This window comes from Hakea prostrata, chromosome 10 (genome assembly GCF_041222555.1).
Source record: "Hakea prostrata isolate BN-2017 chromosome 10, UWA_Hpros_2, whole genome shotgun sequence".
In the NCBI taxonomy this organism is placed as follows: domain Eukaryota; kingdom Viridiplantae; phylum Streptophyta; class Magnoliopsida; order Proteales; family Proteaceae; genus Hakea; species Hakea prostrata.
The window spans coordinates 2,255,674-2,282,934 of NC_142609.1; the positions used below are offsets into that span (position 1 = coordinate 2,255,674).

The 27,261-nt window shown below is 38.6% G+C and overlaps 1 protein-coding gene and 1 pseudogene across 4 annotated transcripts; one reads left to right on the top strand and one right to left on the bottom strand.

The window, feature by feature from the left end:
- The first annotated feature begins 1,452 nt into the window (after nucleotides 1-1,452).
- LOC149001429 (protein N-terminal asparagine amidohydrolase family protein) lies at nucleotides 1,453-17,479 on the top strand. Its single transcript, XM_089136352.1, has 9 exons — nucleotides 1,453-1,684; nucleotides 8,374-8,559; nucleotides 13,964-14,028; nucleotides 14,129-14,228; nucleotides 14,335-14,373; nucleotides 14,480-14,671; nucleotides 16,145-16,323; nucleotides 16,517-16,636; nucleotides 17,143-17,479. Exons 1-9 carry the CDS (start codon nucleotides 1,625-1,627, stop codon nucleotides 17,246-17,248), a joined length of 1,047 nt encoding a protein of 348 aa, XP_088992478.1. The 5' UTR covers nucleotides 1,453-1,624; the 3' UTR covers nucleotides 17,249-17,479.
- A 1,861-nt stretch (nucleotides 17,480-19,340) lies between these two features.
- On the bottom strand, nucleotides 19,341-26,190 carry LOC149001430 (septin and tuftelin-interacting protein 1 homolog 1 pseudogene; annotated as a pseudogene). 3 transcript variants are annotated; one of them, XR_016170132.1, is made up of 3 exons: nucleotides 25,702-26,190; nucleotides 22,897-25,529; nucleotides 19,341-19,538 (listed from the first exon to the last, which is right to left on the bottom strand). The product of XR_016170132.1 is annotated as a septin and tuftelin-interacting protein 1 homolog 1 pseudogene, transcript variant X3 (transcript). The 3 variants fall into 3 exon arrangements; XR_016170131.1 differs by lacking the exon at nucleotides 19,341-19,538 and adding an exon at nucleotides 19,560-21,678; XR_016170130.1 differs by lacking the exon at nucleotides 19,341-19,538 and having other exon boundaries at nucleotides 22,857-25,529.
- Between the last annotated feature and the right edge of the window lie 1,071 nt (nucleotides 26,191-27,261).

Sequence of the window (27,261 nt, forward strand, 5' to 3'; positions counted from 1 at the left end):
CGCTGCAGATTTGCAGAAATCCGAAAACGTTCCTTATATTTGCATATTTCGTTCCTTGGTTGGAACTTGGAAGAGAAAACGAGGTTGGAGACTTGGAGAATAGCAGATTTGTAGGGATTTGCTACTCGTTTTTGATTGATATCATTAAACGTAAACATGAGTAGCAGAATAGCACATTTGCAGGGAACCTTTCAGCCCAGGTAAATATCGGCGAAATCTCCGCGGAGATTTCGCCGGTTTGCCTAGTTTGCCAGGTGGCGAATCGGCAAATCCCAACGAGATTTTGTTTCATGCGACCAAGAGCAAGTAAGAAATTTTGTTGCTTGTAGCAAGGGAAGGATGGACAAAGCTTATGACTCGTCTTCTTCTTCTTCTTCTTCTTATTTTTTTTAACTTTTTTTTTTTAATATATATTTATTTTAAGGGTAAACAATGCTTTTGAGTTGTGTCTACCTAACGGTGTCAATTGTGTACCGAAACCGTTAACCATACCGAACCGTGCCATCTAAAACCACACCGTACCGTTCATACGGTACATACCGAAACTGAATTTATTCGGTACGGTTCGGTTTTAGGTACTCATACCGTCGGTATATACCGAAATTGTACTAAATTAAGGGATATAAATTGTAATTTTACAATTAAAACACTTTACCTTTACCCTATTCCTAATTCCCTATTTTAGTTTTTAGTTTCATCATTCAGTCCTCTTCTTAGATTTACTTGTTTTGTCTTTATTAAAAAATAAATTTACTTGCTTTATCTCTATTAATTTCAAATTCTATTGATTGGTTGATCACAATTTCATCGGAATCTTAATGAACTAATAACAACAGTGGCATAAGTTAATTCGTATCAAAATTGCACCACACTAGATACCGTATTTAAACCGTTTTTCCATACCGATTTAATACTGCAACGTACCGAATTGTTTTTTTAAATACCGAAACCGTACCATACCATACCATTAAATTCGGTACGATACGGTTTTGGTTTTTGGTATTCAAAATTGGTACCGTACTACCGATTGACACCCTTACGTCTACCTATTCAGATAATTTATTTTTGGTATTGTTTTTTAAGAAATTAATTATGTAAAACCTTCTCCAAATGTTAAAACTCAATACCCCAAAGAAAAAAAAAAACCATAACATCTCTCAAAAAAAAAACTATAATATTTTTTTAATAGAAAGAAAACATGTTATACTACCGAAAAGAAAAAAAAAAAAACCATAATATCCCAACAAAAAATACTTTAAATATTAAAAATCACGTTGGAGTTGCTTGAGTTTTATTTTTTTTAATAAAAGAAATATTTTCAAATCTAGAATCCAGTTTTATTTGCGCGCTTTTTTTATTTCTATTTTTTAACTTTTCCTTTTTCTTAATTGAGGTCTTAATCGTCCATCACTCCATTCTAAATAATTATTGGATCCAAATTTACCAAGTCGTGCTGGGTGAGTTGGAAGTTGGATGCTGCCACAGTGCCACTTTCCCTTTTATTTTCCAACGACAGTGTTGCAATAACTTCTTCTGTGGGTTTTGGCTTTTGATTAACAAATTAAGTCATAAACAGCTCTCTTCGGGTGTTTCACAGAGCATCATCAATTCAAGGGACGGAGTCATGATATCGGTCGACGGGGTTCCTTTTCCAAACCCATCATCGTCCTCATCTTCGTCTCAGGTACCTAAGACCCTTAATCTTCCATTATTTCTTCGAAAGTTCTTGCTGTGAGTGTTGCGATTTTCTTTGTTTCAATCAGAAGTGACTGTTCAGTTCATGCTGAACGGCTAAACCTCGCAAACTTACTAGCAATATCAAGTTTAATGAATTTAAATCATTTTCTAATTTTCTTTGTCTGCTTCCTTATTTTTCATTTCGAACTTTCGGCTCTTTAACAGTTGGTTACGCCAGCATTTGTAGTTTAATTAGTTTTGTTTAATTCCCCATTACTTGTTTGTTTAATGTACTCAATGATAATGTCTCTTTATTTGTCAAAGACCAACACCTTATATACAAAGTAGTTATCTCCTCAGTCCTCCCTATAAAAGATATTTGTCCCTTTATTTTCTTCATATAAGTCAATACTTAAGCCAGACTGTAGTAAACTGTACCCCTTCCGAGTACTTGTAATCTCTATCATAATGCTTCTCGTTTACCTCTCTGCATGTTTGGGTTCTCAAATAATAAGCCTGAATTCAATGTCGCATCCCATAAAAAAGAATTGTTAATAGGAAGACTAGCATGGCACCTGTAAAAGTTTACAACAACAGCGACTGTAGACCAAAATAACGGGGTTGAGCCCGGATTTAAACAAAATTAGGTAGGGAAAGTTGAGGTCCCAAAAAAAAAGGGGGAATGTAGAGATGAGAAAATAGGGATGTGAAGTGAGATGACAAACCGAAAATGGCAGGTGGAAAATAAAAAGAAAAGTTAACAATGAAAGTAAGAGGAAAGAGGCATACAGTAGCCAGTTCTGCTACAGCAATTGTTACCCTTCGACTTGCTTTACTGAGGACGGAGTTGGAACAAGAGCATAGTTATTAAGGTGGTCAGGTGACCATGGCATTTCAACTGTCTTCTTAAGCACCTCGGGTATGGGTGGTCATAAGCCGTTGCTATGGTGAACAAACTGTTGTGGGATCCATTTTTAAATGCAAAAATTTTATTTTTGCACAAGTAGCATTTTGTCTATTATATAAAGAGCGAACATAGTGTCTAAGGCTTCATCACAAGTAGAGTTTGAGGTTGATTTTCCAATGCACCTTACCCTAGCAATTTTTTTTGAGAGGTTGTTTCGATACCTTGACCTTATGCTACAACTGTGATCCACCAACCATTGTGCCAAGGCGGCCCCTTATATTAAATATTATATAATTCTACTTCTATGTCATACAAAATTAATGAATCACATCAATATGGGATATGCATAAAAAATATACACATAAAAAAGCTATATTTATCATATTAACGTTGTCATACCCCACCCGGGTCATATCTTCAGGTCCTTGATGGGGTACCATAACCGTGTAACAACCCATATCACATATTTGAGAGCATGGAAAAGAAAATCATAATATCATTAAGTGCATAATAAAGGAATCTAATGATAAGTAAAGTTTATGATCACAACCCCTCGTTAATTACAATGTCGGAATTAAAGTGTAATAGTTTTTATGATCCATAAGCATAGGAGTAGTAGCACACACAGAGGGTATTGTGTAAGGGCATGTCATCTCCTGCAGTCTCTCTACCATTTGCCTCACTTGTGCTAGCCTTTGGCTTTCTCAAGGCTTCTATACCTAGTTTATCATAAAAAAGGAGAGATTCCTGAGGGTTGAGTTCCACCGAACTCGAGGGGAACACAAGCAAGTCAAATGCATGAGTAGATGTTGCCTTACATGCCACAAAGAGCATTACAATATCAAGAATGCAGGTCCACTATCTATTATCATGCACATACAATTGGGAACCAACCCTTCATGGATTTGGCTGTCATTTTGGGGCTAACCCCCCCCCCCCTTTTAACCCTACAAACTGTATGCACTTTATAGATTGGCCATCCTTGGAAACATAAATGCCATAGTTCAGTTGATGGTGTCTTGTTAGTGACATATGGCCCTCACAGATTTGGCCGTCTTTTGGGATCCCACATGCAACAAGATGTGTGCGCTTTATATGAGATACACCCAAGGAAGAAAATTCGACCAAAACAAGAATTTTGACCTTGCAAAAGGCCGAAATTTCGATTGAAACTGGACACTTTTTCTGAAAATTAGAAGTTCAATTTCGGGCCTCATATGGACTCAAAATGATTTGGATTCTTGTATACTACCTATTTCAAGCATAATAAACACAATGGAACTAATATTTTGTAAAAAAAAAAAAACCATTGAAAATTTATCATTCAAGTATACTAACAAATGACTGGTTCCGACAAGTGCAAACTGTATTGCATACATGCATAAAATCAACAACATACATGAATTATTTGATAGAATGGTTACATATACAACAAGTCAACAAAATAAAATGACCAACTAGATCAAGTGATGGTGTCTCAAATATATTAAGCTGAAGCCTATAGATCATATATACATAAAATAAAAATACATAATTTTAGAAAATAATTATTAAAATAAAAAAATGAAAAAATGGTAGCAAATAATAAAAAGATAAGTTTAACAAAACAAAATCATAGATATAGTCATAGGCTAAACATATATTAATTTCAAGGCAATACAAGACCATTTAAGGCATGAACAAAACAAAAATAAAAAAAGGGGAGGTTTGGAACTGTTGCGTGTGGCTCATGCTTCACATTCTATTGTTGCTGGAGTTTCCTTTGTAGTTGTTGTGGCTTAGGAGGTGTTTGGAGGCAAAAAAATGAGCAAAAGTGGTGTTTGAAGGCAAAGGAGTAGTGGAAATTAGGTGAAAATGGGATAGAAATCAACAAAAACTTATGAAAAACAAGTTGGAATGCTGAAATGTCGAAATTTTGGTCGAAATGGTCGAAATTTGACACTTTTCTGAAATAATTGGAATTTCATTTTGGTTTTTAAAAATGCAGACATTTCGACCGAAATTTCGACAATTTTCGGTCGAATTTTCTTCTATGGATACGCCATGCAATCACGATTGGTTATCCAACTCTTTATAGCCCTAGTTAGGTAGGGTTGTGATATGGGAAATCCCTAGCCATGCGGTGGTCATCTACTCATCATGCTACATTAGGAACATGGGACATTAATCCTTATGGATTCTGCTGTTGCTTTGGGTTAGTACCTCTGATGACCCTACTAAGGCTACTTGTACCTCCTCACAGATTTGATTGTCACTTTGGGAGACCCTTGATGACCTAGTGAATAGAATGCCACTATTACCTTGTGGCCCCTCATAGATTCGGCCATTACTTTGGAAACCCTCAACACTGTTCTCACCTTCACACCACTCTCTTTTATCATCTCTCATTCCATTCTTTTAGCACCTCACACTTCAACATAAACAATGCAAAAATAGATTTAAAATTCAAACCACAGCTCACCCAAAACCATAGCCCTTGTTGGTAGGGTTGTAGCATGTCATATTATCCTTGACCATGCATTCTAGTGTGATGCCATGCACAAGATATATGTTAGAATGCCGAATGCACATGCTAAAGTCCATACACATACTCAATTCCTAATTACATTCACACCCTCACACCCCTGCCCCTCTTTTCATAACTTGCATGTTCATCATCATTCCCTATTCATTTCCAGTTTCTTATATCAAGAATATAATCAAAATGCTGAATTTGAATATATCAGTGCAATTTCCATCGCCATGACCTTTTGCATTCCACAATATCCTGTCATTTCTCATAATCAGGCATATATGCATGTAATCACCGTAATAATGCAATCATCACAGCAAACTTTATAAAAAACAGAGTTTAAAACATCGAATGGACTAGTAAAATTCCTAGAATTCTAGCACACATCCCCTACCTCGGTGTTGGAATTCAAACCCTTGGTTCAATATGAGATTTCTTTTGTAGCCTCCCCAACCTGGAGTTCTAACTCCTAGTCATATTGTGTAGGTGTTAGTGCACGTGACAGAGTTTTCTTACAAGCCTGATTCCCAAAATTCCCCTACTTGCACCCGCCAGTCAATTAGACAGTAGGAGTGGTGGTCGATCCGATTGACCAGTAGTGTTGTTGTCTGAATTTGAACTGGACATTTGAAGCTTTTCTTCTCTGGGTTCAATTGGGGTTTTCCACAATCTTGATCGTCTCATTCCCATTTCCTAAAACTACTTATTACCTCAATTGCATGGGGAATGATGGTCTTGCATATTCAGTCCATGATTTTCAATGCCCTTCTACTTATGAATGGAGTGAGATCATGGTTTACTGTCTCTACAGCGTCTTTATTGCCTTAGGCTCACTTTTGGTTGATGAATTACACATCCACCTTCATTCAATGAAACCCCATGATTTCCCCCATTCCCAAGCTTGAGCCGTTGGGCCCATTATCAAGGACCCATCAAAAGATACAAAAATGGTATAGGGTTGTCGAGGAGAGTAAGGATTACCTGATCCAATGTTGTTCTTGGTGACCTGTCAGCTCTCCACGGTCCCCTAGCCTCCTTGCCTCATTCTCTCACTCTTTCCTTGTAGGATGTTCTAACTTAGAATAAGAGGTTTAAGTAGGGTTTTAGGATAGTCCTTAGAGGGCACTTACAGAATTCCAGGTCCCCTAGCTCGTATCTAACTTATTAACCACGAGTGGAGGGGATGGTTGATCGGACAGCTGAGGTGCTGGGTGATTTGATCAACTGTCCCCTCTTCCTGGTTGATCAGACCTGTGCACTGTTCTGGCCATAACTCCTTTGATACTTACCCAAATGATTTGATTCTTTTTGCATTGTTTTTTAGAATTGAAGGGATTCATTTCATGTGCAAGACTCAAGACTTAATTCTCACTCTATTCTATCCCAAATTGGCTTGCAACTTGACTGTACTGCAGCCGGAACTGTTAATAAACATATAATGATACATGTTCATGGGTTTTGGTGATGTGCATTCCTTGGAAACGTGCGATCCACCTCCCCAAGCCTGATATGCCGGGTCCCCTCCTCCTTTCTGACTTGAATACAGCCACATAAGTGATGTCCCCACCATCATCACCTGGAGATTTGTGTTCAGGCCCAGTGTTGTCCACCCGTATAGTCCAAGGAGGGTTCGATTTCTCTAGTCCAGTTCATACAACATAGTATCGGGTTAGGACTTGGGTGGGCTTTACAAACATAACAATATAAATATGTTTTTCTCTAAAAATTTTTACTGATAATAATTTTATTTCTCCATGAGAGTATGAGACATTTTTGAGTTAGATAGAGCACAAACCAGCTTTCCAACAAATCCAAGATTGCTTATATTTTAATTTATGTTGAAGGAGTTAATATTTCATATGTGCAAATGCTATAAGTATTGCTCTGAATGGAAAATTTTATTAAAGTATCAAAACAAATGAATATTTTGTTTCACTTTTGGTTTTTAACAATGTTTAAACATACTAGATTTAAGAAGCTCTTAGATTTGAGGGAAAAAACCCACCATTAGAAAGTTGAAAATGTTGCTTATCGATGAAAATATAGTTTTTGTTCTTGAAGTGGGGTTGACTTACTTTTTTTTGCCTTTTGGAATTTTACTTTTTAACTATTTTTATTGGCTTCAAATAAGGGGAATGGGTATTTGCTTATTTATGAATAATACCTCTAACCATTACTTAATGAAACTATAAAAGCCAGTATGGGATTCAACACCAATATAGATGATGCAAGCCACCTTGCAATAAGGCCTTCAAAAGGTCGGGATGCCTTGGAGTCCCTTTGATAGCTACAAACAAGACCTAGACTATGTATATCCTTCCTTACAACTTACCTAAGTGATTTTAGGCCTGCCACTACCCCTTTTAGCTCCTTCAAATGGGATCATATTGCTCATCCTTACTAGGTTGTTTCAAAATAAAGGGAAAAGTTAAGAGGAAAGAGGCATAGCCTAGCAACTCAAGAGAATCTCAGCTAAACAAGGGTTTGCTACATCAGTCCTTGCCCTTCAATAGGCTCCATCTGAGGTCATACTTGGGACAATAACTGACTTCAACCATGTTCTTCATCACAACTTCTCCTATGGCCAGTAAGAAGAAAGAGGCACAGCTAGCAACTCAAGACTCAAGAGAATCTCAGCTAAACAGGGTTTGCTACATCAGTCCTTGCTCTTCAATAGGCTCCATCCAATGTCATAGTTGGAACATGACCTCAACCATGCCCTTCATCACAACTTCTCTTATGGCCATTTTATTCCTGCTCTTGGCTCCTTTATCTCCTTCAATTGGGATCATATAACTCCTTACAGGTGCATCCCTAGACCTCTTTTGAGCATATGACCATACCACCTTAAATGACTGTTTTTGGAGCTTATCATTTATCGGGGCAACTCCCTTACAGACCATACCCCTGTAACTTTTTAATCCATATTTTTATATTCAATGGACTAGAATGTCACCAGAAATTTTACAGTCATTGAAAATTCACTGTGACTCATTTTATGTTGAAACAAAAGACAATGTCCAATGGAAATGACAAAGTGTAGCTTCAGATTTGAAATATACAAGCTGATTATAGGAGACAATTTGGCAAGCTTTCTTTTTCTTTTTGGTGGGGTACTGCCGGGGGGGGTGGGGGACTATGAGAGAGACACAAACATTGGTCAAGGAGGAAAACAGTAATTGACTTCTTTTGGCTTGTGATATACTTTTTAATAGTTCTCATATCCCTATCAATATTCTTGCACCAGACAAACCTGAAATTTTACCTCTGTAATCAGGGAAGTGAAATCCTTGAGGCCTTGTTAGAACACCCTGTACTAGTATCTGCTTCAAATTTGTTGAAGTCTGTCCCAGCAAGTAAAATTTCAGTCCCTGGAGAATCTGATTTGGGGAGATCATCACCGGTTAAATATGTTTATGTGTTTCAAAGAGAATATGCAACTGTTGATCCTGCACTTGTCGAGGTACGCTATCTTGCAATATTTTCATTCTTATAGCTCTATGTGATGCAGGTGTTGGGGGTGTTGTCTATACAATAGATGTGTTGACGATATTTGGCATGTAGAGTCTGATGCATAATTTGTTTATATGAAACCAAACAAATGTAAACATATTATTCGGAAGTGACTATCCTAAGTTTTAAACATTTATGCCATTTGCTTTTATCAATTGGTTCTGTTTTCACTAGTTAATTAACATGTTTTTGAAATGTGAGCTCCATTAATGTGTGATGTAGACAGGTTCTTTGGCAAATCATATTCCAGCCATAAGAACCACAGTTCTGTTCCATTAAATCAAGGACAAATTACATATGGACCCTCTGTGTTTGTAATCAGTTAGATCTACTACCCCTGAAAAAAAATCAATTACAGATGCCCCCTACTGTTAAGAATTTAAAGCTGTAAATGGGCAGCTTTACTGAAGCAGTAGGGGGCATTTGTAATTGATTTTTTTTTCAAGGGTAGTTAGTAGATGTAATTGATTGCAAATACATGGGGTCTATATGTAATTTGCCTTTAAATCAATTGATGAACTTTTTACCCCCCCCCAAAAAAAAAATAAGGCCAACCAACTTTAAAGTGGGCCAGCCCACATGGCTGAGAGTTATTTGGATCTCTCAAACCGAAATTGTTGGGGCAAATTTGTCCAAATTTCTAGCCCTCAGCTGGTAACTGGAGACAATAGAGTGGAGGCCACAAGCTTTTGGGATCGGCTGGTCCTTCTAAAACATTGAAGACTAAGTTGGTTTCCTTGTTGACATGGATCAAGCTTCTATTCTTTTTAGTTATAATTTTAGTTTAGATTCTTGTAACTCAACTGTCAACGTTTTAAGAGATTTCTAATTTATTTGTTTCCATTATGGGGCTCAACACTTGAGTCTATATATCATGTATTACCCCAAGAGTTACGGTGAGTGGATCATTTGCCTTGAGCAATGTTTATTGCCCTGGTGAGAGGATGAGAGGCTGAGAGAGCCAACCCTCCCCTTTCTATTCTTGATTGAGTGGACTATTTGCCTTTTGCAATGTTTTGCCCTGGGTGAGAGGATGAAAAGCTGAGAGAGCCATCCCTATCCCCTTTCCAATTTTATTCTGCAACAACTGATCAGAATCAATTGAGTTTTGGAGAGCTGCTTCCAGTCGTTGAGGCCTAAGCTATGGAGCCATTCTTGCTACTGGTTTTTATAGTTACAGCTTACCTACTAATTCTACTTTTCAATTTTGAATTCATCATCTCTCTATCTGAAGATCAGAATTAGTTCCAACTTGGAGGGTTGGGTTAACCTGTTTAGATCTACTCTCCATCAGAAGGATGGACTTCTAAATTGACATGTGGCTAGGGTTGTTGACTTCTTATTGGTTGTAGTGTGGGTATTCTGGGGGTTTGTTTACTCGTATAATAACTTCATATTAATGTGTCTTCCCCCTCCCCCTTTCTTTTTTGTGAGAAAGCTTGGGCATCATGACTGATGAAAGCTGTTGATGACTATTTTCATCGTCTTTTTATTTCTACTTACTGCTCTCCTGTTTCTTTTGCTTTTTGAACTTCAATGCAACTGTTTATTATGTAGCACTTACCAGACATCCACCACACTATTTAATGAACTTTTTTGATGTAGCATTGTTGGATTCTTAGATTTTGTTCTATTTTTTTTTTTGACAGAAAGAGTATCTATTATTTTTTTCACTCATGTGAACTATGGAGAGCCCTTGCTTCTAAACCACATGATGTGAACATAGAGACCCCCCTTTGCCGAACCCTAAGTGGAGCCCACTAGATGGCTCCAAGAAGCCCCCTTGAGCTGGTCGAACCCCCTAGGGGGGTATTTAGGGCATTTTAGCCCTCTTTTCAGTGCTGGAATTATTTCCAAATTTATTTTCTAGAGTTTGTGTTGATTTTTATTTCTTAATTTGAGTTGTTTTGGAATTGGTTAGGGTGTGGATAGTAGACCTTGATAAAGGGTTCCTATCTTTAGAGGTCTTATCGTAAGAGTTTACTTTTAATTAGAAGTTGTCTTTTGACTCTTTTAGTAGTTAGTGATTGAGTGTCCTAGGGAAGTCTTTTTCAAGTGGAATTCCTTAAAATTGAGTCTGAAGTTACTTAGTATTTTATTTTCAGCATGTGTCTTTAATTGTTAGATTCCAAATCAACAGTCCATGTTAAGTGGTGGGATCCTTGTCTGTTACAGAATCCCACTCGGTCCTGGAGTCTTTTGAAGGCTGTAAATAGCATAGTATTCTTTATAATTCTCAAGTCTGATTATTGAATGAAAAATTATTGAGTTGACAACTAGGGTTCCTGTTTGAGGGGGCCTCAGCAGCTTTTAGAAAAAATCTTCTTCAGTATTTAGCACCATTTAATTTCCAGCCTCTTCTTCAACCCTTCTTGATGGTCTTCAAGATCTACGGCAGTCAATCAACAGTTCCAGAAAGCAACCTTCAAAGATTTCAGCAAACCAGCGAGTAAATTCCCTCCACAACCCCTGCCCACTTCTTCTCTTTTCCCTTTTTCTTCCTGCTGTCCTGCACAACCCTAGGATTCCCCTACCCCTGCTGCTGCACCACTGGCAGCATCTTCCCAGGCCCCTGCGACCCCTAAAACCCTCCCCCTTACCCCTACTATACTGCCCCACCCCTCCCCCACCCCTGTGCTAGTCTGCTGCCCCTTCTTTCACCCTCTTCTCTTTCATCGCAGCCTCCCCTTCCCTCTTTTCTTCCTTGTGGCAGAATCAGAAACTGAGGAAAAGAAAATCAGAAAAAAGAAATGAAAAGAAAAAGAAAAAGAAAAACAAAGAAAGAAGAAAATAATAGAAAAGAAACGAAAGATTGAGAAAATCTAATTTGACCTTTTCCCCAATTACCCTACCCATATAGATTTGTTAAAATGCTAACAACCTGTAGGATCCCCATTTCTTTTTCCCTTATCTTTCCCTCCAATTTCCATCTACCCATAGGATCCCTTAAGATTATTGGAATAATTTGCTGTAAGATTCTTGGCGAATCCTAAACTCTAGGGATCTTTCCAAGAAACCCTATCCCTAGAATTGGATTTACATCACCACATCCACTCACTGAAATCCATCTGTTGTTGCAATTTACTTGGAAGGAGTTCTGTGAACACCTTTTTAAAGTTTAGGGTTTTTCCCTGTTCTGCATTGATTCTCCCCAATCCCCTTTCCACCTGTCCATAAGGAGTTGATGGAAGCAATGAATAAAGACCCTACGAGGAAGTATTCCACCAACACCATGAACAAGAAAAATGAGAGGTTCCTATCTGAATTGTGGCCAAGGAGAACACAAGGCTACTCAAGAACCAAGATAACAATTCAGCTTCAGCTACAGCATGATGAGATAAGCCTTGTGAAATAAATGAGAAGTGGTATCACTTGTAAGTGATTCTCAACAATCACCTGATAAGCCCCTAATAACCAAGGTGTACAAGCGAAGGAATAAGAGGGAGTACGCAATATCGCCTATAGCTGCTACAGGGGATCCAAATGAGGAGAAGATGGATGGCAGCATCCAATTGGACAGCAACCACTAACCTGCTGTAAACAGAGGAGCAGAAGGAACAATCCAGGTGGCAACAGATGAGTGGCTGATTGTGTAAGAGTTTGTTGTGCGTAGGAGTTTGTTAGAATTCAGGGAGTATGTAAGGGAATAGGAGGAGAGGAAAAGGGGGGAGGAAAAAGAGATGCAAGCGAATGCTTGAGGAGAGGGAAACCTCTGGGGAATGGCCTAGCCATTGGGATGAACTTGTTCATCAAAGTTCTATGTAGTTTCTCTTTATTTCAGAAGTTCTTATCAGTTAGTAGTATCAGTCTGTATTCATCAGTTATATCCAATCAGGGAAGCTTGATGAAATCGACTATATCTCCAATATTATTCTGCTGTTTTCCTTTTCTGAATTCATAGTTTTCTGGTGTTATTTGTTTATGTTGTTGAAGTTTATCAGAGTTATTGAAAGAACAGAGTTATATTTTGTTGCTGTCTGTATTGAATCTGTTGCCATGAATGATAATTTCCATTGCTGTCAGTAAGATTTCGGTGGGACTCAAGACCAAGCTTGAGAAGGTCCTACCATCACCTATTACTCTCCAGAAAAAAGAACTAGAAAAAAGGAAAAGAGAAGAATTCAAGGCCAAGAATATAGTTTTCTCGAGAAACTTTCAAGTGGAAAATGCATGAAAGGAAGGGTGGACCCATTATTTCCTCTAGTTTCTGACTGATTCCATCATTAGTATTTCTGTATTTCCTGGGGGTTCCCACCCAAGCTACCATGTGGAATTGATGTAACTAGTTCATCAAGCCTTAGCATACTGTCTTTCTGGCTAAACCTATGCTATTATACAGTTGGAAAAAGTAAACCTCCCTCCCAAAGAAAGGGGTAAAAAATTAAAAATAAAAAATACCCAAACCCTGGGAAGAAAAGTTAAATTATGGCATACATTTTTGTTCTAGACATATTACCACTTTTATTTCACCTTTGACGACACTTCACGATGGTAGATTACTTGGATTTCCGTGCACCATCATTATAGCTTTTGGACACCGTGGTCGGGTTTGTTTGCTGGACAGTGCTTTGGTACAATTAATCCTTAAAAAAAGCCAACAAAGAAGGGTTCAAAGCTGTCTCAACTTAGAGATTTGATTCCTGGGGTATTGCCTCACCACACCATATCGTTAAATGCATTTCTTAATGCCCACTTTAGGCTCTGGAATGGGCTTTGGATGTTGCTTTAAGCCTAAAGCTATGGTTTGTCAACTACCATAGTTTGTCAACTTTGAAATGTTGTCAATTCATGCCTCCTACTTCCTTGCTTGTTTTTAATTTGACTTGCTGATTTTTGTTTGGAAAAGTGATATAATCCAGATTGAAGGAACTAGAAGAGCTAGGGGCAGACCTAAGATAACCTTAAGAGAAGTGGTGAGAAAGGATGTGCATAGCTTAGGCCTTGTATCTAACATGGCCTCAAACAGAATTGACTGGAAGACAAGAATCTATGTAGCTGACCCCATTTAGTTGGGACAAGACTTATTGTTGTTTTTTTCTTCTTGTTTTCTGTTTGGACAAATGAAAATTTATATCTTATTCTGTACTGAAATATCCTTTTTAAGTCTGCCCTCTGGTATCCTTCTGCAGTCGGCATGGAAATTGGGCCTAGCAAATGGCAAGTAAGCAGGACAACTATTAAGCCCTTCAAAGTAACTATTAAGATATATTCCTAGTGGATAAAGTTATGAAATGTGTTTGCACTTGATGAAGACATAAATTTGTCATTTGAAGTTTATGTTCTACTGTGAGAAATCATGATAAATCCCATATTCTAATACTGACAAGCCTTATTTCTTGTCCTTAATTTTGAAGATAGTTGGCACTGATGAAGCAACTACATGTGTGGGCCTTGTAATCCGCAACAGGAGGACTGGAATGTAAGGATCAATTAATCAAAAATGGATGTGCTAGAGTTGTAGCTTGTTGTGATCCAGTTATCAGGTAAATGATTTGCTGTTGTATATGCCTTTCATGCAGGACTTCTGTTGCACATATGGATTCTCCTGGGGTTGTTGATTTGGGTCTCACACAGATGATGTCGTTGGTCAATGATCATGTACCAGCTGCTGAGCTGGATGTCTGTTTCTTCTTTGGACATTTCTTGCTGCAATTATGGTTGTTGTGTTTGCTTTACTTTTTTGTAATTTTTCATGGATTGATATCTTTGTGCAAATACACTGCAGGTGCATCTGATTGGTGGCTATGAAGATGCCTCACATAAGGTTTTTCCTCCCAAGATCTTATGTTTGTGTTTAGCTTTTTTGTAGGTGTAATTTCCCTTTTTAAGGTGCAGAATGACCAGGTTAGGTTTATTACTTTTGAATGCAGCGACCGCATGAAATACTTGAATCAGAGTTCCATACAGAATCAGATGGTTATTCTTTTCCTTTGTGTTCAAAAATAGTTGAAGCTTTGCAGCAGAGCAAGGAAAATTTTCATATTCAGACCATCTGTGTTCTTAAGCACAATACTAGGAGAGATTCTGATGCAAGTACATTCCCCATTTTTACTGGGTTTGTGGTAAGTTGCTGGTTAATATTACAGTTTCCTCTACCTTGATGATGTAAATGAAGAGTAATTTGGCTGGCTTGAGTTATTTAAGTATGATTGCCTTCATCAGTGAAGAAGTAAAAATCTCATTACCGCTGGTAATATGAATCTTGTGTTGGACTCCTGTTTCATCATAAACTCCCAACCCTTATGCACGGGGTCGAAAACACCCCTCCCTAGTCCAATAAGAAAGGACCAATGCAAATGGTGAGGGTTTCTCATTCACTGTGGGTGAAGAACAACTCGATCCTTCAAGTACAATCCAGATTGATAATGTAATTATGATGATGACCTAACTGAGCTTCAACTGTGAAACTAACTTCACTTGCTTTTTCTTTTATTCTCTGACGTGATGATTCTTTTTGTCAGTGTGGCTTCTCTATTACAATATTAGGAGAATGTGTGTTCGTAAAACCAGACAGAACGATACAATGAAAACATGGATGCTAGTTTTGTGAATGTTTTCCTAAAGAGCATTAGTTTAGTATGGGATAGGTTTTCGTATGCACCATTTGGTTCTGAAGGTTTTTCTGCTTATGCAAATTTTGCATCCTGTAAGTGAAGAGTAGTGTTGGAATGGTTTTGCACATCATTCCTCTTATCAACTTTTGAGTTGTGAACCATTAGTTTTGATTTAGAGCAGTTAGGTATTGTTTCGCATAGTTTTGATTTAGAGCAGTTAGGTATTGTTTCACAGTGTTTGCCCAGTTGGATCTTGTAATCAACCCTTACAAACAATAAAAGTAATGTGAAATATGAATGCACTATTGTAACCTTGTAGGAACTATGTATGAAATCTTATGTTGCAGTGATTGCATTGGCAATCTTTGTCAAATTTCTGGAGGATGTGAGTTACTTCAATTAGAATAAACACTACATGGAACAATATTTATGTAGACCTCTTCCAAAATGAAAAGAGAAAAATCTCATAATGTTCTCAAGGTAAGGTCACCAGGGTTTAACTTTTATGCACATGCCACCAATTTATGGTCAAATTGCAACCTCAAATGGGATTCTTTTTTTCTTCTTCTTTTCTTCTTTTCCCGGTCTTCTGGGTAAAGAAATGGGCATTCATCTTATGTGTGTTAAAAATGCACCCAATGTTGTAATTTGGTGAAATTTTGAAAGAATGCTTTGATCACTTTTATCAACCCATAATTGATAAATAAGTCGGTGTGAAATCCTCCATAACTGGATCCACTCATGTGTACCATCACTTATCATGCGGCAAGTACTAAGAAGTTCACCAACCTTTGTGATTGTTTTTTTACCACCGAAAAATAGGCACTGGTGTTTGTACAGAAAGTTAATATATATGGTACTTATGGTTCAAGAATGATGTATTTCCTGTTCTTAGCATTAATGTACATTGTGGAAGTTTTGCTTCTTTTCTTTCTTTGTTTCTTTTCTTTTCTTTTATTTATTTATTATTATTTTTTTAAGGTAGAGACATCGACTGGGTTGGTCAGGCCAGCAATCTTTGATAGAAGCTCGAGATGTCCAGATGAAATTGTCAGGAGAATCCGACTGATGGTATCCTCAGAAGACCCCACTTGGAGTGGGAAGTTGCTTGAAACATATGATACACACAGTGACCAATACCAAATTGCCCCATGCTGTTGGTTAGTAATGCCTAGATATGCACATTTCTCTGGAAAAACCATTATCATGAAGATCTATGACAATTATGTGGTCTGGAAACTTGACTCGGCTTGTCATATGTTTCTTCTTGTTCTTCCTCGTTCTCGGGTTGATGGATTTCCCCATGTTCACTTGGTTTTGTGATATGTTGTTCTCTTATTTCCTTGTATGTAGGACACCGCGCTGGAAATATTTTGCCTTCTCACTGCAGCAACTATCTGATTCGGAAATCCTTCTCAGATGTTCTACTTCACCTGATGCAGAAGGTCCAGATTTTGTTGATAAGGAGAGAAGGTAAGTTCTGCCAACTGTCAGCCAAAATTATTTTGCCACTAAAACATGATGTAATGAATTTCAACTTCCAACATTGTGTATCTTGGTATCCTCCTGAAATGTTATGATGGATGCAACATATGCAGTTAAAAATACCTTTTGACTGCCAACAGGGTGAGAATCTGTCACTTTTGGAAAATGCAGTAAATGGGGGGAAAATAAAAGAAAACTTTTTTTCAGAGACCCAGAAGAAAATCTCACTGATTAAACAAATAAAACAACAAAAAAAAATGTATTTTTGGAAATGTGGGAATTTAAATTCTGATGTAAACATCATGGATTTTATACACTTTTGGCTAATTTTGCTCCACTTCTGAGTGTACACTGAATGTTGACTACTTGTAGTGCATTTGCATATGTAAAGTATGTAAAGTGAAAACCTGATCTAGACCACACAGACCTTGGTTTGGCAGATATCCAACTATAGAGATTATAAGAAGTATTTAATACTCTATTTGTTCTTTCAGGTTATTGGACTATTTGATTCGGCAACCAAATTGGAGAGAAACATTTCCCATGGGTAAACCACGCATGTTTCGGAGAACAGCTGATGGGCAGTGGTTAAAATGCTGAATAGTATCATGAAGTTTACCAGAAACAGAAAAGGAAAAAGAATAGCATTGTGAAAATCCTCCCACACCTTCTGGGATACCTTATATTCACGTTGACAGTAATTCTCTGTATTGATGGATGGAAACCTAACTGCAAAAATGGTAACTCAAGCAGAGCAATCATTTTATTTATAATATTATGATTGTATTCTTGGGGTAAGGCTGCATAGAAAAACTGTTCCTCCGGAATTGGCTTGTGTGGAAGAAAACCAACGTTTAAATTCAAGTTCTGTTTGATATTTTTCTATTATGATCATTTCCTTTTCGGAGTGTAAAAGATAATAACAATAGTGAACGTATGTTCGTACCTCTTTTATAACTTCTAGGTCTGAGTGAAGTGAACCAAATACTTTTGTTTAGTATGGCTCATACTTCACATTATGTTGCCGATGGACATGGGTCTCGCTCTTGGTGAGCGGGCGGGGGTCAAGGGAGGCCGGACCCGGCAGAGGTGTGAGGGCAACATCCCTATAGCTTGTAAAGGGTCCATGTTTCTGTGGGCCTCGGAGTTCCTTTGTAGTATGGACTTTTGGCCATGAATAGCTGTGGCTTAGGGTTTGTAAGCACTCACACACATATATATACCTCTTGTAATAAAACATTGAATGCAGTTGTTTTCGAGAATCATATAGTGAAAAATCTAATAATGGATGTAGCTTCACATTGAGGTGAATCGTTTGGTTCTGCCATACTAGCATATAGGGGTAGTCTCTCCCTCTCTCTCTCTCTCTCTCACACACACAAACACTCTACTTTTCTGTTTAACTCAAGGGCTTCTCTTTCTTTTGGTTTGACTGATCTGCAGTCAGTGCATATTCCTGGCTATACATCAATTTCTATACATGAAGAGCATCCGACTTCTGGATCCGGTTTGTTTTTTTGCTTCTTGTGGTTTTCTTCGTGTATTCAGAGCTCTATGGGAATTTTAACTTGAGAAGCTTCAAAAGAAAGGGAGTCATTGATCATCTAAAGAAAAAGGCAATGAAACAAGATCCATTCTATAATACCATCTGTCAGCTTACTCTGTAAATGAAAATTGATGACTTTCTTTTTGGGGGAATGGGCTTGGAAATTTGATACTTGGCCCATTTCAGGAATTGTCTTCTATCGTTTGTAATAGTACTCTTTCTATTCGGTCATCCAAAAAACTCCTTTTACTGATGCTATTGCTTTGTTCGAGTTTCCACACAATTTTAGACTCCCAACTTTTACAGCTTTTGATAGTTCGGGAGACCCCACAGCCCATATTAGTTATTATCAGCAGACAATGGCAGTAGTTGGAAACTCTAACGAGATTCTTTGCAGAGTATTCGTCTCTTCCCTAACCAGGGCAGCACAAAAGTGGTTCCCCAACCTTCCTTCGGGAAGAATCAGTGATTTCGACGAGCTTGCCCGCAAGTTCGTCTGACGTTTTCAGAGTGGAATCCAAATCAAGAAAACGGAGGAAACACTCTTTACAGTCAAACAGGGAAGAAGTGAATCGATTTAGGAGTTCTTGAAGAGATTCAATAAAGTTACCATGGAGATAGAGAATTTGGACGATCAGGTGGTGAAAACGGCTCTCTTCACGGGGTTAACCAACCGAAAGATGCTGGAATATTTACTTCAATGTCTTTAAGTCAATGAGAACACGTTTAAGGAAAATAATGTTACAGCAATTCTGAATTAAAAGAACTAAGTCATACATTCAACTATTAAGGAGGACACTCAGTATGGTGTGATTCTTAATCCTAAGAAAAGCCTATAAGCCTCATGACATGAAAAGAGTCAAACTGACATCTCAGTGCAGATCCAGACCCACAAAAGTCAAGTCAAGTCATTATCTGCTCTCATAAAAATAAACTCAATATGATTCCACTAGGAATTTCACAACTTAAATTACTAGGGCAGACCTACTTTGCATCTGGCCACATGCACTTTTTAGACACATTCATGCATCCCCATACTACCAGACAAGTTGGATATCTTAATCTAAAAAAATCAAGAAAAAAAAAAAGGAATGTGCAGATCAAAGGAGGGAGGTGGGGGGTGTGTGGGGGGGGGGGGGGGGGGGGGGTGTAGTGGCTTGAATAGAGAATGTTTATCGTCATACCCAAGTGATTGCCCATAAGAAAGGAAATAATAAGATGGTTCAGCTGCAAACTTTTAGTATTGCCCTGTCAGACACATACAGGTTTTCATGTACTTGTTACTTAAGACTACAATTATAAGCCAGCCATGGTGGAAAACAAATCCTGAGCTCTGGCATTCACCTAAAAGTCAACAGAAAGAATTTCAAGACTCATTTAAAATGGTATGGATGAAGACTTTTTGCTGGCTACAAGCTATACAACCCTTCCCAGGCTTCAGACAAGCAGCACAAACAGCATTAAAATGGCAAGATATTATAGATTAGGAGAAATATCCTAGTATAAAGAAGAAATAATTAAGCCCTGAAGAACAAGAACAAAGAGAAAGCTAAAAGAACAGTGGAGAAGGGCTTAATGGAAACGAAAATCACATATCTAATGGTTAAATAATAACAGTAATCTTGCAGTTCAAGTCTCGTACGTTTTTCCTGAAGTATCAATTCACAATTAAAGAAGACAGCTACTAGCAAGAATATTTCCTAGCGCTCATGGTACGGGTTCAAAAATATCAACCATGCAGATTTGACCCATGGCACATCAATCCAAAACCAAACACAACACGAGATCTCTTCTAGAACTCAAGATTTCGAGAATCTCAACTAGACCAAGATGGAAAATTAAGAGGAACTTTCGAACCTTGATCCCAACATAATGGGTTCAGCTACATAGATCCTGATCCCAAGAGGGAAAAGAAGAAAAGGAGCCTGGTTACAACTTCGACACAAGCTCTAGGGGCATCAACCCTTTTTAGCCACATACCGTTTCTTAACTGCCCAACATTAGCTCATGTCCGACAATGGGGTCGACCACACATATACTTTCGAGTGAACTCGCAGTCATGCTATGAACCAGGTCTCAGCTAAACATCTCTTTTATAATCACTTCTCGTCTTCTCCTATGGTTACCTTAAGGCTGCCTCAGGCTCTTCACACAATATGAAGTAGATCACTCCTTTGAACTGCACTGTCCAAAGGTCTCATTGTACATGGCCACACCACCTTAACTCTTTCTGAATTGGTAAAGAATCAGAGCCACTCCCACCCAGCTAAACATGGTAATTCCTACTTTATCCTTCCTAGATTTCCCACATATCCATCTCATCTCAACAACCTCAAGTCTAACAATATGACACTCCTTCACAGTGCATCATACCACCCTATACATGATAGCTAGTCTAATGACACTATGACAGTGCTATTATACTTATCATTTAAGCTTTCATAGGGATACACTGATAACACAGAACCCCAGATGCACATCTCCACTCCATCCACCCTATTTTAATCCTCTAGGTAATGCTTTCTTCTATTTTACCCTCCTCATTTACAATTGATCCCAAACAGCTCTATACTGATAACTTTATGAGGTCTCCCTCTCACAAATATTCACTTTAATGTTCCACTTCCATCTAAGAGTAGCTGAATTTACATACCATATTTCAGCCTTAAATTTTTATTTTTATTTTTATTTTTTTTGGGGGTGGGGGATGAATTTCAGCCTTAAATTTTAATTTTACTTATCTTTAGACATTTGATTACAAGGTTGGTTTCCATAGTTCTAGTTGCTATCAATCCTAATTTTGTCTCATCTACCAATACAATATCAACAAAAAAGATTATAAACCATGCATACACCATGGGACATCAGATTCTATGCCTCTGGTTAAGCTGTCCATGATTCAAACAGGTACAAGGATAAGGCTAATCTCTGCTGTAGTAATGAAAATATATGTAGTATGACATTTTATCATTCGGTAGAAACCAAAGAACTACATTATATGCAGTCTATACGTGTTCTCTGTTCCTTTTTAGTGGCAGAAATACTTCTTTCCACTTCCACATACATCATTGTAGGTACAGAAGTCCCAAATGAACAGAAACACACACACACACACACACACGAAAAAAGAGAGTATCAGGCACGAAATTTTATTTAAGAGCAGAAACATTGGCCTACAGCCCCTATTGTAACCTCTTTCTCCCACCACCAATTCATCCTCTTGTTCTTATCTCTTTCTTCTTCAGTTCTTCCTATTTCTTTCTCCTCCACCTTCCAGTCCATCTCCTCCTCTTCCCTACAACTCCACTCCCTTCTTGCCCTCTGGTTTCTCTTCATCCTTATTTTTTCTTGAAATCTTTATTTCAGACTGTCTTATATTTTAGTCTACTCAGTAACACAGTAGTAAGTTGACATAGCCGGTTGCAATAAAGTATATGTTAATGGCCATGATCAGGAAGCCTATTTCCTAGGTGACACCACTTATCTGCAATAGAAAACAGCAACTAATATATTAATCAGACTTCAATGTAACAGATAAAGACTAAAAGCAACAATTGATCGGTTCCTGACAAGAACAACCCAGCCACCCCCACAACAATAACCAGCCCCAAAATAAATAAAATGCTTGTGATTTGCAAGCTTTATGTTCAGATAATCTTACCAATCAAGAGTGTTCAAAATGTTCCATAATCGATTTTCAAGCCATTTACTAGAGGCTTTGATCTAATGCCATTTGCCACGTGCCAACCTAACGAAACTCATTACCACTATCCCAGCTTGGCACCAGAATTGAAGCATTGGCAGTGTTCAGGTAAGGCAATCATGTTTTTTTTTTCTTCCCTTGGTTAGTAGCTGACATAATATAAAAATGTATATCTAATTCCAAATTGTAAAGCCAGTATGAGCAAACTGCAAAGATCATACATTCACCCTTTTCTTAAACCAAAAGAAACAAGAGGAAAAAATTAATTCATTAGTAGGAGTGTAGGACTTTGAAAGTCTCTCTAGGTATCTAAGACTCAGATGAACAAATCTGACAATAATACATTAACAAATACTACAGCCCTAGGCAGGCACTTTTTCCTCTAAGCTGTTAGCTAGCCATCAAATGCCTTGAATTGCTTAGCACTTGGATAACTATGTTCACGATTCTTCAAAATTCAAGTATGTTCAGTCTAGCCACTACGCTGGCACTTTTGTCAGTGTCCAAAAATTATTCCAACTTGTCCACATCCTAATTGTCGAACTAATGAGAAAGATATTTTGCAATTAAGATGGGGAGAAGTTGGAAACAGCTGCTCCTGCAAAGCATGGGGTGAGGAAGCATAAGTTTGCCCTCTCTCAGACCCTGTGTTAGTAGAAGCCTTGGGCACTGGGATTCTCTTCTATGGAAAATTAATGTGAAATTTTGTTCAGACACGTATCGCATGGACGTATTACTGTCGTTTAATTCCCATACTCTGTAGTTTATGCTCCAGTTGAATTATCCAGATATCTAGACTTTTCTCATAATGTAATATCCTCTTCTCTACCATAAAAGAAAACAACAGCAAGAAGGATAAGATCGTTGTCTTACATGTGAATGACAGAATAGAACCAAAATTTCTGAGGTGTGTGGATGAGTAGGTAAGCAATTAATTATAGATGGAGACTGATTCTCTATTATTTAAAAAAAAAAAAAAAAATCCAAGGCTGAACAAACCTTCTTTTTCATGAATGAATTGTCCATAGGATACACATAGTATTCATCGCCTTTTCTGCCCAGCACCTCGGTGCAAATCAAGCAACTGCTCTAAAGACACCAGTGACCACCCATCCTCTCTTTGCGCAAAAACCTTCTGGTTTAAGGAGTCCATATATATGCTTACATTGCCAAAGCCATAGATCTGAAGACCATTGTGCATTCTACCAGGTTTAGGCCTAAATAGTAACTCATGCTGCTGCGCGTAAGTCTCAATGACTTCTTTCAAGCTTAACTCTGAAGCTTGTTGTTGAGCATAAGCTGCTGCTGCTTTCTGCTGCTCAAACTGTCTTTGTTCTGTGACCCTAAGATAGCTAATATTCTCTCTTGCTCCAGGTTGTACCACTTCCATACCTTCTACAGCCTGGTTCATCATTTCAAGCCCAACATTAAGCTGATATCGAATACGCTCATTCGCCAGTAATTCTGCAGGAAGAAGTCCTTTCCAGCCCAAATACCACTGTGTGACTTCTTCAAAATTAGGGTTAGAGCACAACCAGTGATACAGCACCTGTTGCCACTTAGGGAAAAAAGCAACTTCAAACATTGAGACCATGTGATGAATTGGAATAGCAGATGCCCAAGATGTTACCCAATAGAACTGATCAAGCTTTTGATTTGAAGGGTTCACCTGGAACTCCTGCATTATGTTCAACAACTTAGGAACTATATAGCGGACTATCAGCTGTTCCCAACTGGCAGGATCAAATACAGTTTTCCAAGGAGATAGCATTGTGTAAGCAGAAGCATCACTCGGGTGCCATGCATGAAGGACATTTCCCAGTTTGAACCGTATTGTATGGTACAAAATCTCCAACTTATGTCCCAACAAGGGAAGCCACGGATGCACCCAGACATGAATGGACACAGTCTCCCGACGTGGATCCCATGACTCTACAGCCTCCGATAGTTTCGGCATAACAACGTTCTCTAGAATTGTCTGAAGAACTGAACGAGGCAATAACTTCTCCCATGATTCCACAAACCGCAGCATTGGTTCGGGATCTCTGGCTTTCCATGTATTTGTCCCAGAAATTCTCACAGCAGGAAGGACAACCTCCATAACCAATTGGACATAGGAAGATGCAGCATCTGAATAATCAAAGGGATCATCCCCTTGCAACAGATTTTTCCAAGTAGATATCACGTCTAGTCCATGCAGTGGATTTTGAAGTGGATCCCATCCCTGAAAGACCCTAATTAGTAAGGGCAAGGCAAATGAACAGGCAATGGATGACAAGTTGCAGAGTTTGTAGTCATCAGTATATTTCTGCTGTAACTCATGGAATGCAGTTGCAAGTGAATCTAATGTCAAAGTCCCAGAGGAATTCTCCTCACCTATCTGAACCAACACACCAGAAATGTACTCCATATTATCCAATTGCTTTTTCTGCCGAATTGCCTCCTTCTGGAACTTCTCTTTCTCTGCCTGCAAACTCACTGCAGTCTCTCTCTCATTCCTCAAGTCCCTATCCAGTTTCTGTACGTCAAGCTCAGCTAAATCTAAAATCAATTTGATATTATGTTGAAGCTCAGGCATTGGAGTATCATTTTCCCTAGCCTTTTCTTCAGCATTCAAGTTTTCCAAGTTTGTTAAAACCCGAACCTGCGGCCCCCTCATATCAAGCACCTTCTGAACAACCTCCAGACCCTGCTCTTGCTTCCTTGCCAACAGCTCTTCTGCAGTAATATATTCCTTCTTCTTACCTCGGTTTTTCTTGGACCAAAGCTTCTCTTTCACAGGGCGAGCAACTCCAGTCGGTGCTTTCTTCTCCTCTGATTCTTCTAACACTGGCAAACTCGTCTCTTTGTAATCATTAAAACCCATGCCCATGAGTTTAGGACGCAACTTAGCTTCGATAGGAGCAACAATACCTTGCGCATTTTTTCCCAGACCTCCTCCTTTATATCCCATCTTCTCAAGCAATTTCAACCCTATCCCCTTTGTATGTTTCTCAAACCCCCCTACACCAGCAAACTGTGGTTCCATCCTCCCCCTTTGGGATTTTGAAGCTACTTTGGACTTCACCCTCTCTTGCTCCCGCTGTTGCGCACCCTCCTTGATCTTTCTCCCAAATGCAGTGGGCAAAAACTCATCATCATCACCACCACCGTCACCATTTTCTTCTGGACTATCATTTTTCTTCAAACTTGACTTAAACCCCAATCCTGATCCAGCATTATTAGCTCCAAGTCCCAACCCAGAAGTCCCTTCCTCCTCATCTGCCTCCAGCTCGATTTCCATCTCCTCATTCTTCTCTTCTTTGGCATTCTTATCAATCTCCCGATTAGGCATCACAACACCAGTGGAAACAAAACTCACGGGCTTAGTGAAATCAGATTTTTTGGAGAAATCCTTTCGTCGCTTCCTCGAAGAACTATTTTCAGCATCCGAATCGCTGTCGGCAAAAACACCATAGAGTACGTCTTCCTTGGTCTGTCGTCGCCCCTCCTTGCGTTTCCTGTAATAAAACTCACCGCCAATATATTGCCCATCTTCGAAATCGTTTTCCATTCCAAATCTGTCCATGTTCTGGTACTCATCCATGTTTACTAACCCTCACTAATCTGTCTCTGTCAACTGTTACCTCTCTCTAGGGTTTAAAGAGAAAAAGAAGAATCAGAACAAAGCCCTATAATTTATTCCTACTAAACAATTGATGAGATTTATTGGGACTCAAAATATTTGGGTTTCACGAAGGATAGAAGAAACCCAAGAAATCCACAAACACACTCCTAATTTCAGTAATTTGTTCGTTTACGTACCCGTGATTTCTGGTGCTTCAGAATGAGGCTTTGCTGCTTCTCTGCTCCGACTTTGCAATTGAAAGATTTTCTTTGCAATTCAAAGCACACCAGAGAAAATCTTTCTGGTGTGTTTTGTCTAAACCCCGCAGGTGTGCTTCTCTGCTCAGACCTGGCGGATTCACACCTTCAACCCCGCAGGTGTGCTTTGTCTCCGATTGAAGGTGTGAATCCGCCAAACGGGGCGGCTGTCCAGCAAAAGGACTATCCCGCGGCAAGGCAGTACAGCTGCTTTCTTTATTCCGCTTTCCGGTAGTCCGTGACGCGCCAGGTGCCGGAGGTAAGCAGTCGATGATGTAGTACTTCCGGAAAAAGAGAGAGGGAGAGAGAGGGAGAGTGAGGGGAGAGAAGCAGAGAGGAAGACGAACAGAAAAATAAAAGCCGTGCTATGTATGATGATGATATGGAAAAATATAGCCTAATGACAAATTTGAAAATCTCTTCTTAGCCACCCATGGAAGAAGAATAGAAACACCACTATAGTCAATTTGTACAATGAGTCAAGCTCCATTTAACTCATTTAGGGCAAGAAGTCAGGCACTTATTGTAGTTTGTGGGCCTGATCAGGGATCAATATGTTAATGGGCTTGATGGAGTCAGTGTTAAATGGGCTCCGATTGGGGACACAAAACTGGTCTAGCCATCTTGAGGCCCAGACCACCTCATGCAAAGGATAAGCTTAATTGGGCCAGAGTAGTGACGCTTGAAGGATAGGTGCAGGCTTGCAGCTATAAACTCTTCTTCTAGGCTGCATTTGTTTGCAAAGGTGGGGGTGGGAAAAGAAAAATGTGGGTCCCATGTGTAGTGGGGTGAGGGAGAAGGAAAGGAAAGGAAAGGAAAGGAAAGGGTTTTGTGGAAAAGTGATAGGGGTGGATCCCACTTTTTACTTTTCCCAACTTTTCCACAAAGTCACACCAAATATGTGGGGTTTTAAAATAGCATGAGGTGGGAAAGTTGGGCTGCACATCAGCAGACAAGTTTTCTTTAATAGACAAGTTTCCTTGATTAAAGAAAACTTGTTTCCCCTTTCCCCCCTCCCAAGTAGACAAACAATCTACCATTTTGGGATTAAAGAAAAGAAAGCTTGTTTTTACAAACAAGATTTCCAACTCAAACTAAGAAACCAAAAACAACAGAAATCTAAGATCATTTTAGGGATTTGAAAAAAAAGTAAGAAAAATCTCACAAATAATTTTTTAGAAAATCAATATTTCCCACACCAATAATTTAAATTAACTCCAGATGAAATCTATAGATTTTTAATATTCTACTTTGTAACCAAAGCCTAAAGAATTTTCTACCCCTTTTTATTTACCCTATTTAGTTGGAGACAAGGCTTATTGTTGTTGTTGTTGTTGTTGTATTTAATACTCTATTTGTTCTTTCAGGCTATTGGACTTTTTGATTCGGCAACCAAATTGGAGAGAAACATTTCCCATGGATAAACCACGCGTGTTTCGGAGAACAGCTGATGGGCAGTGGTTAAAATGCTGAATAGTATCATGAAGTTTACCAGAAACA

What these genes read in the sequence shown, in the direction of transcription:
- LOC149001429 (XM_089136352.1), top strand. Translation starts at nt 1,625, where the DNA reads ATGATATCGGTCGACGGGGTTCCTTTTCCAAACCCATCATCGTCCTCA. An exon ending in TTGATCCTGCACTTGTCGAG is followed by an intron (nt 8,560 to 13,963) that starts GTACGCTATCTT and finishes TTAATTTTGAAG; the next exon opens with ATAGTTGGCACTGATGAAGC. An exon ending in TACCAGCTGCTGAGCTGGAT is followed by an intron (nt 14,229 to 14,334) that starts GTCTGTTTCTTC and finishes AATACACTGCAG; the next exon opens with GTGCATCTGATTGGTGGCTA.